The following is a 16,215-nucleotide window of genomic DNA, read 5'->3' as shown; positions in this document are numbered from 1 at the left end:
CTTAATCGATATTCAAATAGACAGGAATTATTGACCGCTTTCTGTCAATAATGTGAATTTGACTACTATATACAAATATATGTAGTATATTGAGAAATATTGGAATAATTCTGGATAATATGTATGTATGCATGGAGAAGTAGGAGACTTCATTAAAATACGTGGTTACAAAGAACAGTAGAGACGAACAGATAGATGTGAGAAAAATTTTTCAGTGGAGAGTTACATGGATTCGGAGATTAGTATGGATTGAGAAAGAGATGGTTTTTTAACTGCAATTTTTTTAAAAAAAATTTTTCGCCGTTTTAGGGAGACTCCTAATATGCTTCTCCAAGCACATTTGTTTAATATTCTGACCACTTTTATATTCAAGCAGCTAATTTCTCTTCAACATTTCTTCAACACACGTAACATTGTAAAGAAAAAGCAGTTCATGTTGAAAAACCTGGAACACCCTCCAGAAGGGGAAAGATTTTTTTCGCATTCGTGCTTTCCTGGATTTGCTCTTGCATTATTCATTGTTTTCCATTATATTTCATCTTAGATGAAGATTGTTGAGAAAGTTTCAAGTTTTTGATTTTAATTTCCATTATCTCGATGTTTCGTAGGTTTCAGATTTCGTATGCGTTATGGTTGGGATGCTTTTAGAAGCTCGGGATGTTTTAGCTTAGCTCGTTTCTTAATATTTTTCGTATAGCATAATGCTAATATTTCTAGATCCTATTTGATCGGTTGCAGTCTCGAATCCTTCTCTTCTGATACTTGCACAATTGCAGAGATGAATGCTGATTTTGAATATTTTTTCAAAAAAAAAAAAATTCAATGCTGCCTAACATCAAGATTTTAGTAGTTCATAAAGAAGTCCTTCATGAAGAAATTTTAAAGAAGGTTTCAGAGTTTGCTTCTCTTTTCTGGATATCATTATAAATGTGCACTTCTTTTAGATATTATAACAGGTTTTCTTTAATAATGGAAATACTCATCTCGTCTATTATTAGCACTCGAACCGAAAAAAAGGCGAATCCTTAAGTTGAGGCTTTTTTTGTTTATTAAAATATTCTAATAGGACCTCTTTAAAAAGTTTGGTGTCATGCATGTATCCACCAGTATACACCAAAGTAATTTTCGAAAAAAAAGGACGACAAGCATTAAAAACAACACTGAAATTATAGTAGAATATTATAACCAATTTAAAAATTGTACAAGTTTATTGGTGATAGGAGAAAAATTTGTTAGGAGCGCGATAAAAAAATTATATTTTATTTGAGATCTTGTAGTGTTTCGTAAGAGAATATATTCGTTCCCCTTACAAAATTCGCTAATTTAATGTTTTTTAACGAAACTATTTATATTTAAAATCCTCTTGACTTTTCCTTTCGCTACAACGACTTACCCGTTTAATTTGTTCTGCGTTTTTCGTTTTCCCCCTCATGGTCAAGTTAAGACTCTATCCGGCCGATTAGTTTTCTATAGTTGTATAGGAATTTTTTCAATGACAAAATTATGAGGACCTAATTTTCAAAACAGTTGCGTATAGTGGCTGATTTTCTCATTCAGTTGCTAAGGAAAGTTCAATTAATAAACGCGTAATTGTTAAATGAATGGCATAACCACGACCACGTGTGTTGTTGCTTTGTAGATAACGAATTTTAAAATCCTTAATCCATGGATCCCGACCAACATAGGAGAGATGTGTACAGTACAGTTCTGTATGTGCTCCGAAAACGTGTTTAATCCACTATAACTCTCATTGCCTCAGTAAAGTATAACTTTCATGGTGATTCCTTGAAGCAAACAAGTAGAAAAAAATGAAAGTGCAACATTTGCTACAATCTTAATGCAAAGTGTCCGGAATGTGAAAGCAATGGAAAAGCAGTTATAATAATTTTTTTTACCACTTTTATTAGTCTGGAATTTTTGAGTGTTGGGAAGCATATAAAATGGAGTGAAACTATGAATCAGATGTGGTCCATTTCTGATTTTCTCATACCACGATCGAACAATTTCTCTTGGATTTGTTTTATTACTTCATTATTTCATCTTTGAAAACTAAGTGCGAATTAAATCAGTTTAATTCTCGCACTGCAACTAACATTCATTAGTCTCTTCTAAACAAAGATTTCTGGAGTTGACAAGTTTATTCGATTCCCATAAATTCCTATGCGGAATTTCAGCGTAATATGAGACAAATTGGGTGGTTCTATTTTCAAAAGTTCATCCCTTAGCGTGCTGTTTGCTGTTTTTAAAAGCAGAACTTTTTATGAAATGCAAATGAAATTATAATGGTTGTTAGGGAAAAAGATGAAAAAAATATAAACCCCAAAATATATATGGATAATAGAGAGAGAGAAAGAATTGTTTGAATTTGGTGATAAATGTACTTTTTCTGGAATTAAAACCCAGCCATATATTTCCAGAAGTTAGTAAATTAGGAAAAATATTTCCTCGTTTTGTCGATCATCTTTCGACTTTTCCACATATTACAAACACAGATAACCTTTTGTTAGCCCCGTTATTTGATCCTCATAACAACATGAAATTTGGTATCGTTTCAGCAAAACATCCCCGCCAATGTTGGTTCCCCGGAAAAATGTCACCAAACAAGTCTTCGTGGATAAGGATTGAGTGACCGTCACGTTGTTATCGCGAATTATGGGCCCCTATCGCCGGGATTCGGATTTGATTGGGGCGGAGCTCGCGCGGGCGGTGCCGTCGGTTGCGACCCGCCTCGTCTAGTGTACCCGTCCGTCTCCACGTTGTGGTCATCATCAACAAAACCACGAAAACGTCGGTCTGCATTCCGCTACTACACGGATCACCATTCTAGTCGTTATTATCATCACACTGCATCGTGCCGTCGACGCTGTATGGTCTTCCAAGGCCATCGGACGGCGTCGTACTCGCCGTCGACGTGTCATTAATGCGACATCATAGTTCGACTACATTATCGTCACGTCTTGCCGTTATTCTAACTTTGGTTCACTTTTTCACTCGACCCATCACTGCTGTAGAGTATATGGATTTCAGGTGATCGATTTACTTTTCACACCTGTGACGGGGACAACAGCGGCTGTTTTCCTTTTTTTCGAATATGCTGCTCAAAGTTGTACAATGAGTTATGGAGGTTACCACAAATCAGCATTGACGCGTATTCCTCATTTTTTTCTTCTTTCAGCTCAACAACTAAATATTGTTATAGCTGCATGTCAGAGGACTTCCTTCTCCATTGGCCTTATTTGGAAGAGGTAAGCTGACAGAACAAATCCTTCTATAAATCTGGTTTTTCGCGCAAGGGTCACACGATTTTCAAACATTCGATGACGAAGTTATCATGTTACGATCATCTGACATACGTCACGCTTTGCTCTCTTTTCATCTATTTTCCTATATGCTGTTTATTCATCGTTTCTCACATTTTCCTTTTCGTCATAGGACGTTAAGCTGTTATCTGATCTATTTTGATGCATGAATATACGCCTCTTCCATAGGATCGTCCTGATATCCTGCAGTCAAACAGCTCGTTGAAGCCGCTCTCACTGCGGATTGAATTTCATTTTGTAGTGTTGTAACAAGGCGCTCTCTGTTGCATACCACATGGCGAATGTTTCTCTTTTCCAGTGTTTTCTTATTCTTCGTATCGCAATTTTTTTCCACCCTCTCTCTCTTCCTTTCTCTCTCTCTCTCTCTCTCTCTCTCTCTCGCTTTATCTTATTCATTCTGAGTGCACGGGAATCTTTCCGAACATCCGGTTGTTCATTTTCTGCTCAATCCGGAACATGTTCCCGTCATTTGTGAGTACGTCACATCAATGGCGGTTTATTGGCGTCTATGGGAAATTTCCTCGTCTTAACTCCTAAACATCGGAAATGTCAGCCTAGCTGAACACATAGAATCATTTCCTCATTTTACTGGATTCAACTGAATCCTCTAATTTTAGCCATTAAAACTGTGGTTGTTTTCATCGTATCTGCAAAGCTCCAAGAACCACTACTCACCCGCTATGCACTCATACACTTATAACATAACACCCCCAGAAAAAAGGAAGAAGTCCAGATTTGTTCATTTGTGTGTTTGTGCGTTGAGATGTCTTTTCATTATATTCCTATTATTTCTATTTTTCTTTGTATATTTATTCTTCTCCTTTCAGAAAACTGGAGATTTTTCTCCCAAGATGTGTTATAGAGAAAGATACTATGTAAATATGTGAATATTAATGTATAGCGATCCTCCAGAAATTTTTTCCCTGAATATTTAAGAAACCTGGGCATCATGAACTTGCATAATAAAACACATTTCAAGTTATTTCGGGTTATGAGTTCTATTTTCAACTTTATGTACTATTGGGTTGGAGTCGCCGAATTTGTCAATAGAGATGATATAGTTATTGTGCGCGGCAACGGGCGCCCTATTCCTTGGAGAGCTTCCAGCTATATATCACTTCATGTGCAGTGCTGATTTCGGCCCTCTATATCGAGCTTTCTCCAGGGGTCATCAAAGGATCAAGACCCTTAGTAGGGGCGAGGTTTTTTCCGCTCTCTCGTTAAAGCGAATGAGCCCATTTGACACTCATCACTCAAAGCTGGTGATGTTTTGACTGGGGAACGGGAGCGGAGACTGTCAAAAAAGCACGTTCACACTCTCTTCTCTTGCCGTCGTTTGTTGTCCAATTGATTGTCATTTGATCGGTTTGTCAGTTTGTCATCGTTGATTATCCTCATACAACGCTTTACTGAACGTCAACATCAACAACGTCACTCACGTTTAACGGTTCTAGGTGTTGGACCGAGGAACAGAGGGTGAAATTGCGAATTTCGGAGGTCGTAGGCCGACGATGCGTCCGGCCGGCGTCCAAACGTTTCGCCACTTTTTCGGCCATTGGATTTCCATTTTGTTCGTCGCATAAACTCCTCAAGTCACATTCCTCGTGTGATTCTATGTTGAGGGATGTTTTTTGGTCATCACTGAAAGTTCTGTTTAGGATTAACGTGTAGTATTGACAAAAAGAAGTGAGAGTTTCGGTTTCTTTTCTAATTATTCAAACGTGATAGAAGTATATTATAGCGAGATTTTTCTGGGATTGGTAGACTCGTCTTTAGGATATGCACTTTTTATGTGGCAAACATTTCAAAGATGTCATTCACTGCTCGCAATCTCACTGTTTGCTTGGATTTTTTAATCCCGTTATTCTGCGCACTTTTACCATTATCCTACATTTAGAAGTCGTATTTCTCATATCCTTAATTTTACTTAAAATGAAACGTGAAATTTTGAAGTAGATATAACAGAAACTAAGTAGTGATCCCAAGGTCTTCTATAATTATATTAGTTACATCATTACTATCATAATTAATCATGTCATTACAAACTACATTTTTTCTCTTTCTCTGGTAATACTACTTCCTTTCGGTCCCGAATTCAACTAACAATCTGGTCATTTCTTCATAATACACCCATATAACATTTAATGCATTATCTCACATCTAATTTCACTTCAATTATTCTCCCATAAAATACCGTAATTCATTGCAGTTATATAATATTACTATGGTTACATAAAATCTGCAAAATGATTTCATCATCCTAACAACCATATTTTTTTATGGATTTTATTGACAGTTTTCTGTTCATTAGCTGGGAAAAAATAAGTACTAAAAAATTTATAGAGGTTTTTCCTGGTTGCACGATATTAACACATCTTAAGATGTGCACGTGTAAAAGTACTCACTATCCGAGGATCTGACGTTTCCTTCCTTTGCCCTCACATATATTTTCTTCATAAAAAAGGAACGTTGAAGTTGGTATAAAATAAATGATGCTTTCACGTCGAGGATAACGGTAGTGATCGATGAACGTTTCCGATCATCCCTGACATTGTTTCGTTCGGTCCCGAAAGCACATCAATCAGGTTTCCGTATGTGCAGAAAAAAAATTGTCGGTTTTATCGTGGACGACGTATACATATCGTTCAGGAACTTCCTCTAAAGCTGCTCTAATCCAATCCGTGTTGATGCAACTGTCATTTTTTTAGGTTTATTATCGGCCAATGAATTTCACTGATCATTGCTTTAAAATTCCGGCAAAGATGAATATTGGAATGACACCGTGCAGTAATTCGATGTGTGTTACGGTAATTGAGCCGAGAATTTTAGCAGGTAAGTTCAGCATCTTTGAATCTTCTGTTCCACTCCTTTGCAATAAGTTTTCCGGATCTGTACATTTTTTGTTCCTGGAAAATTGAGATCTGTTCAATCTGAAAAAAAACAACGATTTCTTAAAATAAAATTGGCTGGCGCAGAATGAGAATGTTCTCCGTCACATCGAAATGTTAGGTTCAAAAAGATCATTGAGACGTACTTGTATTTCTATTTATTCTTTTTTTTTCGCTTAACTTTTTCGTGCAAGGTGGAGTCCTAGATTAGGATATTTCGGAAAGCTTTTAATGTTTTCAAGTCGTTCAAATATTGGACTAAAGTGCTGTTCCGGTAATGACATCAATATACTCTTGCAAAAAAACAAATATGTCAAATAATTGGAATACGTTTGACTGCCAATCTTCGAACAATCCACATCCCGTTTTCAGTAGTTTTCCTCAAGTCCTCATAGAAAGGAACTAGGTCCCTTCAAGCAAAGGTCTACCGTTTCTTTCTACTAATGGCGAGTTTACACAGAAATTATTCTGAATTCTACCGTGATCAAGTAATTCTCCACTTTTCTCCTTTAATGCTTTGCATAAATAGTACTAATTTTTCCACCTGTTACTGTTTTCTAGTCAAACACTGCGCTTGTAATTAAAGGTGCCTGATTCTTCAAGTACATTTTTGTAAGAAAGGTGGTAATAACTTGTCGAACGGATTCGTTTCGTTCTTTTGTAAAGTCATAAATAAATGATACGTAGCTCATATTTCTTTGAAAATGAAGCGAAAAACTATCTAAAAAACCGCTTTCTCTTTTTTTAGGCGACCTCCATCAAAAAGTGCATGTATGTCCTTTTTGTTTTTATTTTTTGAAGTAAGAAGTAAATTAAAAGAAAGTACGATTACTTAAAGTTCTGGTGGGTATTAACTCTTTTTGGATGATAACTAGAATCTCTATCCTAAATTTTCAACATGAGAAGTCTTGTATTTCTTGTGCTGCCTGGAGCCTCTTCAGGAAGCGGAATAAAAATTTCTCTTCCTACATACAAACTATATCCAGACATTTCACATGAATTTTGAGACTTCCATTTAGTTCAAGTTCTTCTCAATACTTACAGGACAATACTTCCAAAGTTCTGGGACAAAATCGACTATATTACTTTTATGACTCCCACATCATTATGTAACTACGTGGAAGTGTCAGGAAAGAAGCTGTGAAAAGATTTTCGAATCCTCAAAAGCCTCTTTTGCCCCCAGGGTAGAAACGTCTTTACTTGGCACTCAGTATGAAAATGTTGATGTTCCTTCACGTGTTTATCGGTTCAACTAGCATAGCATTCGCATTTTTCTGGAATCGTTACCGATGAATCCTGAGATTGCTAGTAGCGCCGCGAAATTTCGCGATTTCTCGCAAAATCGCAGAAAGTCAACAATCAGGCAAATCTGTTTGCGAATTTATCGGGAACCTTGGTCGACGGAACTCCTTTACCCTTCATTTGATAAGATTGAATAAATTGAAAGAAATTGAGCGAAAAAAAAAATCAAGAGAATATCGGCTCAACCGCATAACGACAACAATGCTTGCGCAGGGTGGATTCGTTCGCGCACGATCCGTTAAACGTTGGCGCCACCACCGCCACCGCTAAGCCGCCGTTTGAACGATGTGAGATCGCAGTTTGATCGATTACTTATTACAATCGAAAAGCTGCCGACAGCATCTATAAATTTGCGGCCGAATGGATGTGAATTGATTTATGGATTTCGTAGAAATGATGTAGAAATTTGTAACATTTTCAAACAACTTGTTCCGTCTAACACTCGGAACATTAATGCAGTGACTGGAAGCACGAGCATGAATTTGATTTGGGCGCCCGACTAATATCAGTATAGATGTCGCGCATGAACTGGTCCACAAATTCGCGTACGGAGCACGTTTGTTGAATTTTCGCGAGTAAGTCGAGTAAAGGGCTTCGTGGTGGCTACTGTTCATGCCGTTGACACTACAACTGAATCGAGTAAACACCGTTTTGATATCGGCACGATTCGATGGCTGTTGCTGCTGCTACGAGTATCAGCTAACCGAACGATGGATAGATGCTGGTTGGGTCGTGGATGGAGAGAACCTCTTGACGATAATGACTAGTCCATTTGTCGAGTACCCTTCATGCACTGCACAAGCATTCGTTTCCATTTCGCGGTTTTATTATGATTGGACTTTTCATGGACTGCACACACACACACACATCAAGCCAACCAACAACCGTACAGCTATCCCTAGCTTCATTCAGTTGTTCGACATAAATAAGTGGATGTGTGATGAGCGGCGGCAAATGTGGATGTGGATAATTGAACAAAATCCAGAATGACCCACACAATGTTGCGAAACTGTAGTTGTATAGAGGCTACTTATTTTCACTCATTTATTTATTCAAATGCAATAGTGCACAAAAAAAGGAAAACACTTTATCTGAGTCAAAACCTTTAAAAAATTGGATCCTAATTTATTCCCTGTGGAAACTGGTGCAGTTCTTTTATTTCGGCATTTTTTTCACACTTCATGTGAGAAACTCGAATTTTGATCTTGGCCCTATCAAAATCTGTTTTTCTTCCAGTCCAGGTACTTTCTGGATGATCTTTCTGAAAGATTCCTTTTGAATGCTTGTGGGAAAATTTCACTATGAACATATATGGGTTGGAGATTATCCCGTTCGACATTGCGTTGAAGTGGAAGCCGCGTTGTTCCGTATTTGCATAAAGTTGCCAGCACATTGCCGGCTTTTCAGCAAACATAGTCAACAGTGAATGATCAAATCGAATATCCGAATTGCTCGAAGATTCGAGTCTTTTAGAAATCTCATACGGCTGGCTAGTGCGTTAATTTTTCAGCGCCTAATATTTCTAGTAAAACGTAATTAATCTGAATTTAAAAAAACATATTTGCGTATACATATTATATGTGTAATGTGTTTGCTTCATAAGTGTATTTTTCAATGATGTTCCGCGTTAGATCACATCAATTTGGTTCCGAGTTCTTTTTATTTAAGTATACAGATGTTTTAACTGTAACAGTCGACTTCTTTGTAGAGTTCGTTCTATTTCTCCAGAGTTTAGAGTAACTAAATATAGATTTGAATCCGTTATGTACAGTACAATGTGAACATAATGTGGAAATATGAATATAACACTTTTTTTGGCTACCTGTCCTCACATTAACAACTTTGTGCATATTGTGGAATGCGTAGCCAGGAAAGTTTTATCCAAGAAAGATTGGGGCGCTTCGAAACGATTAATATGTGCCCAAACAGTGAATTCTTTGAAATTTTTAATGACCCCTTTTTGAGTTAAAAAAAAGACACGCCTACTCTTCAATATAAGTCCCAAGATCTTGGAAATACACGGAAATCCAGTTATGAACTTTACAACTCTCCATCCGAGATGAATAAGAGCTTAGAGTTAGAGCTCTGATGCGTGAGAAACCATGCAAAGAATTCCCATATTTAAGGCATGATGAAATTAGCGTACTAGCTGAAATTTTTTTGTTAAAATCAGCTACAAAGATTTGGAGCTGATGTTCTGGCTCGATCCTCATTCGTGATTCACATCGAAAAATGCCCGACCAATTTCCGTGTGCGTGTGTGTGTGCTTGAGTAAAGGCCGAAGCAAAAGAGGACGAGTTATAGGAGGAGGGGAAGAATGTAGGGGCACACACACACACACACACATACATACACACACAGGCTACGGATAAGAGCTACGGGGAACTGATTTGCGTTGAAGCGGCTTTTCATCGTGTTGTTCACCGGCTTAAGAAGTGCCCACTTATGTCTGAATATGCGAGCCTCACGAGTGCATACTTCGGCAGAAGACGAACGACGAGGACTTTGCCTACGAAGGCACTCTTCGCCAACGCCGAGCGCTTATCAAACCTTGGTTGCTCATACACGCAGGGAAATGCTCCAATCCCTAATTCTTTCTCCAGAAAAATAAGAACAGATGTCCGATACGCGCGAATTACTATTTGCTTAGCGAACCTATCGTCAACTCGGATAATAGTGCATGAGCGCGGTGTAGCGAGTAATTTAATCGGGTAATCCGAGTGATCGAACCCATCTTCTCGTCATTCACCATCATAGCCCATGCGAAAATCAAACTTTCCTACTAATGGAAATCTTTTAGATCGTTTTTGAGGTCGTTGCAAAGGAAGTCGAGCGTTAGTTGTACAACATTAGCGCTATTCGCTAATTACTCGCATATTCCACCGTTTTCCATATCGTTAATGTCGTTAAAAATGGGTGGAAAAAACGGGAGATTATGAGAAATAGGAACCAGGGGCATATTAGTGCATTTGTACATAGCTAATACACATTATTTGGTTAGTATATGGTCAGAAAATTAAAACAGCATTTAGAGGGCAGTCGAAGAGGTTAAATGACTGCTTGTCCAAGCGCTTTTTTCCTCTCAAAAAGGACAAATGCAATTAATGAAATTTACGCTATGGTTAAAGTCAACTTTATCTACTAAAATTTCATTACATTACCAATATTAATTTAATAAGTAAGGATAAAAAATTTTTGCAATTATCTACTATTACATAACAAGTATTGAATATTCAGGCCAACATATTGGTAACAATATCATTCGAGGATGTTTCGCCAGTGTATTTAAATACGGTGCGGCACCACGAGCGCAAAGCTCACCAATTCTTGGTAAGCGCTTAGTTCATAACTCTTAGAGTATGTCATTATCACTAAATTACCGTATATTGCTTCATATTTTTCATGTCGCATTATTAAATCCATGATGTCAACAAATATACCACATCATTGCATGTCAGTTTTTCATAATAAGCCCAGCTGCATAGGTGGCAGCTTTTTCGTCTGATGAAAATTCCACGTATTGATCCAGAATAAAATGAAAAACCAACATTATAACATTTTCACATCCCAATGCCCTTAGTAGTCCTTAGCACTAATGAAAACACCACCTGGCATAGGATGTAAAGTAGGGAAATTCATATTAAACCGCAAAAATAAGGTATATCAAAGAGAGTACCCTGAAGTACATATTCAATTGAAATTGTTTCTCAGAAAAGGAATAATTCCTTTTAGGAAAAAGGAAAGATTCAAAAAAGAAACACGCTTTCTTTTGAAACTTTTCTAATTTATTAGAATTGAAATGACATTTCTAAGTAAGAGTATTTCCTCACATAATGAAGTTTACAAGTTCCTGCAAAGTTTTAAAAGCGAGCAAAAATCATTCTTAGCAATGATAACTTTTTAATCCATTTTCCAGTTTCCTGCTAGGAAGCATTACTTTTTCTTGTAGCAATTTGAACGATTTCTTCTCGTATATTTGATTAGAATCGGAAAATTTGCTACATGTCAGAATGCTAGGATGTGATAGCCGACAGAGCGAAAATGAGAGCTACTAATACTTAAAATTTTTGAGAGTATGAAAAATCTATTGTTTGGTAACTTTTCTCTCTAAAGACATTCTAGAAATTCTGTAAAGGTCTCCAACTATCTATTTATCTATAAATGGAAAACTTGGAATTAATATCAGTGCGCAAATTATGTCCTTAATAATCTGAGGAAATGTATCACTAATCTTCCCAACTTCTATATCTTTACATAAATAAGAAAGGCCCAGTTTATTTTGAATCTTGAAATTCAATCTCGACCCGTGATTTTATTCATGGTGCCTAATTGACGGTTATTACTTTTTCACTAATATTATCATATATCCACAATATGTCATGAGGTGTCATCTAATTACTGATTTGTAGTGAAAAATGACGAATTTTATTCTATTCTTCACTTAATTCAAAAATTCCGTCTTCATATTCTCAGTTCCATGATAATATAAACTGGTTTATAACGATGTAATAGTTATAATTTAAATCTCTTCCACTGTAATTTTCAACGAAATACTGCTTTTTTTAAACGAAGGAAGAGAGCCGAAAGAACCGAGGATCACTAGGTTCATTTGAGTTGTATGTATTTTCCTCAACCCACCCCAAAATAGACAGCGGTCACTTAATTTTTTGAAATCTCCTGTAGATCCTGTAACCTTAAATAGAAGATATACCTTGCGATTCATGCGATCTGCAATTATTTCAGGTTGAGACTACTGGAAAATAATTAATATCGTCTTCTGATTAGGTATTTGCTCACAGTTCTCAATTTGTGCAGAACTTCCTCAAAAATTTTCCTGCAACAAAATTTTCACGACTTGTTATAGAGCGAATGGCATTAAGTTCAGTGCCATTTGGGGTTTGGTCGTCGCAGCCTGAAACGGCGCCTGCTTTCGCACCCATCCAGAGACCCATATTTCTTCGTTGCCACGCTGCCAATGCTATTCGTCATGTACAAGTGCCGGCAAAAGTCGCATGTGACGCACCCTTTTCCAGAGACATATCCGAATATTGTCATCGCAATAATTTCATAAACATTCTGGAACAGAACGATTGAATTTTCTTGGAAAAGAATTACGAAAGACAACTAAAAATAGATGCGTGTCATGTGCTCGTCGTTGTGCACTCAAATAGCATCCACATCCTTGTTTAGGCATTCGTCCTCCATGGATGGATCCGCAAAACGCTTTGATAGTTCTTGAAAAATTGATGTCGACGCGCTTCATTTATTCATCGCTTAGCTGCGCTTGATACTAATTATCCGGATTTATTTGGTGAAATAGAATGCGATTTCAAGTCATTCAAAAAACATTAATGAAAATTCGAAACTGTACATGATGGGCATTCCTTATCCAGAAACACTTTACCTACGAAAACCATCTCCTGCTTTGATCTACATACATCAATCATATTGAAATTATAAATTAGGCAAATTGCTTTAAAAACCGGACATAAGTACTGTACTTGGTTATATTTCTTCTATTAACGTTTTCCAAGAGTATTGTGGATTTGGGTGAATGATCCTGCGCTGTTAGTTGTAGGCGACATTTAATATGTAAATATAGAGTTTTTTTGACGTTCTAAATTTTGTATATGTACCATGCACGATTAATACGTAACTTGGATTTGCCGGGAAACCAAGGAAATGCTCTGTAATGTATTCCAGAAGAGTAAACAAGTGATTGCGTTTTGCTAAGCCATTTTCCGGTTAAAAGCCATTCCATGCTGCTCTCTTCCTGCTACTTTGAGAAAAAAAAACCTATTTCAAGCTCAATACTTCCATTTGGAACCGTTCCCTTTTCGTAACGGAGGGTAGCACTACATTTTATTTTATTATAATTGTTTAACATCAATTATATCTAGAAGAAAGTATTTTAAAAGAATTAGAAGTCCGAAAAATCCGTAGGGGTTGCTGCAATGTAATTTACAAAAAAAGCGGTCGTAAATAAACCGCAACGTAGCGACACAACGAATTTAAGCAGTTTACTTACAGGTAGCGCAAAATTTGTCTCAGAAAATATAGTTTAGTTAAATATACAGAAATTTTTCTCGAAATTCAGCAGCATTTCAGATTTGAAATGAACTCAAGTAATTTTCTAGCTAAGCAAAAATTAAAAATTCGGTCTTTTTAAAATTAATCTAATATGAGACTGTGTATGTTAAATGTGAGACTTTATTTTTGACGGTTCCCGTTTTTAATGTAGATTCGTTCAGAGCGAAAGATAAAAAAAAGCTTTGTCAAAGTTTATCAATTTTTTCTGCTGGAGCAGAATACTCTCAAAACGATATAACTCTTAATTCCATCAATCCACCAATTTCTGTACTTCTTTGAAACTGTTGACGTATGCAGCTGTAATTAGTATCCCAGGCAAGAAATGGTGCTCGTTTCGGTATAAGGGCTGGAAATGGTTTCAAGTCCAGAGAAAACGCTTGAAGGACTCATTTCCATACGTCACAGTTGAAATTTTCTTAAATTTCGCATTAAACTTCATCATTTCTCTTCGTCTAAAGCGCTTGAACCGGAATTCGCTAGCCTTTTTACAATTTAGTTTACATTTCAATTAAAATTCAATTCTTCAGGTTCAATTTTTTATTTAAATTTACAACACTAAATTTACAAGCATTTCGTGGCGTATCACTTTCGGATTGTCTGGAGTCGTTGCACTAAAGAAGTACATACCGACAACCGACTTGAAGTGGTATTTTCAATCGAATACTAGGAAACCTCTTCGTTCCGAGAAATCTAATGATTAAGGACTTCAGTACTTTTAGGAATGTCCGAACTTAAAAGAAAAAATTACCAAATTCACTGCACGAACATCATTGAAACGTTCACCGCCCAGTTGTAAACTGTAAGGATTATGTTTATCATCGTATACGAGTACATCTCGACTGACATCTGTCTATCATCTCATAGTTTGTCCTCGTTTTGTCCTCATCACTTCAAAATTGTCATACAACGCTGATGTACCATAAGTAAAACGTTTCTAAGCTATGATGATCGCAATAAATCGCAAAAAAAAATTCCCAGAAAGGCCTTACTAAATCCATGCAGCAGCATTGTGCTGATAAAAGAATCAATTGTTCCGTTTACGGCACCGGTACGGTGCGTACCGTTTCTTTTCTTCTCAGTTAGAAGAGCAGGAATTCAGCTTATTTGACCGTTTTTTTTAGAACAGGGGATTCTCCAGAAAAATCTTCCTCTAGAATTTCTTTTCCAACTTTTTTAGCCTATAAAATAAATTTTTTAAAATCTATTTTTTTGCAGATACGTCATGCTCACGTATGCCTGCACATCGCTTACTGCCTCCACATATGGCAGCCCGATCCAGCAATCGTAGTGTGGAATTGTGTTGGTGTGTCGGACAACTGTGTAACGACTATCCGAGCGTTCCCATGAATTCAATGTTAGTGCGATTGTTTCCACAATCTTTTATGTGTGAACCGACTAAGAATATTTTACACCGCCTCACTTGTGAGACTTTGCCGACATCCGGATTGTCTGCGAGATAATAACACCTGCAAAGAGAGCGGATAACCGTAACAAAATTCACGTCCACGAAAAAAAAGATCCATCACAGTCTGTCATCTCGTAAACATATCATAAGTTGTTGTACTTTCAGACGAGCTGACAGCATTGCGACGTGGCTGCTAATTTTATGGATATCTTTGATCACATTATGGGTGCAACGGTGACAAAACTGCGATATAAAAGGGTAAAATACATCAAATAAAAGAAATTCATTCACGTACATACACGTTATTTCATGTGTCATTCTTCTATTCTGGTCGTCTCATTTCTTCGATAGTTATCGATTAGCTTTGTTCGGTATGTTTTCCACGTTTGGTTGCATACACATAAATGCATAGATACATACACGAACTTTTGCTCGTTGGTGTTGTGGCCGAATCAGAGCTTTCCATTTGATCCATCCTCTAATTGATTTCTCTTTTTTTTTGAAATATATATCATGTTAGATTGTCGTTTATGTTGTTTCTCAAAAGCAATGAAGTACTAGGTACTTATTATGAGCAATATTTATGTTTTTTTTTCTTAAATTTTATTGGTGAACCTGTCACATTGACCTCAGATCTCTGCATATTCATGATAATGTTCAGAAAAAAATTAAAAATTTATACATTTGTGTCTTTCCATTGCTTTAAGCAGGAGGAAAACAAATTAATCTCTTAAGTTCAATATATGTCCTAAGTTGGGTCGAACACGTTAAAATGTTAAAATTATTCAGTGACGCAAAAACTGGAACGTTTACATTAAAAGATATACGTCTTGCGATACATGGAAATATGACCTAATCCTAATTCTCCTTAACCTTGTTCTGATAAAAGGTATTTTTAAGAAATGAATAAAAATTATGCTGCAATAAGAACCATGTGCGATTTTAACCCAGAGAAAAAGAATAAAATAATCCCTGAAAAACCAACTTAAGGGAACACCCTACGTGGAATGTTGAAATGGGAGCAGAGCTGTTGAAGAGTTCTTACATGGAATGGAAAATCATGAAATCCACTTTATCCTTAGGGATGGTTCTCATTTCCACTTCTAGTTACACATATGGCCTAAACTGTGAGGAACTGTTTCTGGATAACTCGTAGAAATCTAGAATGGCTTAAGCTCATGGACATTCCTAACTGTCAAATCAGCGCTAC

At 36.7% G+C, this 16,215-nt stretch overlaps 1 protein-coding gene across 2 annotated transcripts; it reads left to right on the top strand.

The window, feature by feature from the left end:
* Positions 1 to 2,920: 2,920 nt before the first annotated feature.
* RB195_025696 (uncharacterized protein) lies at positions 2,921 to 15,243 on the top strand (the record flags this gene model as incomplete). 2 transcript variants are annotated; one of them, XM_064213946.1, is made up of 6 exons in its annotated part: positions 2,921 to 3,027; positions 3,176 to 3,245; positions 6,029 to 6,152; positions 10,748 to 10,840; positions 14,816 to 14,954; positions 15,171 to 15,243. In XM_064213946.1, 6 exons carry the CDS (start codon positions 2,921 to 2,923, stop codon positions 15,241 to 15,243), a joined length of 606 nt encoding a protein of 201 aa, XP_064069826.1. The 2 variants fall into 2 exon arrangements, with proteins under 2 accessions (XP_064069826.1, XP_064069827.1); XM_064213945.1 differs by lacking the exon at positions 2,921 to 3,027 and having other exon boundaries at positions 3,204 to 3,245.
* Between the last annotated feature and the right edge of the window lie 972 nt (positions 15,244 to 16,215).

This window comes from Necator americanus, chromosome X (genome assembly GCF_031761385.1).
Source record: "Necator americanus strain Aroian chromosome X, whole genome shotgun sequence".
Classification (NCBI taxonomy): Eukaryota; Metazoa; Nematoda; class Chromadorea; order Rhabditida; family Ancylostomatidae; genus Necator; species Necator americanus.
Note: the sequence above shows the minus strand (reverse complement) of the source record. Positions and strands in the feature narration are given on the sequence as shown.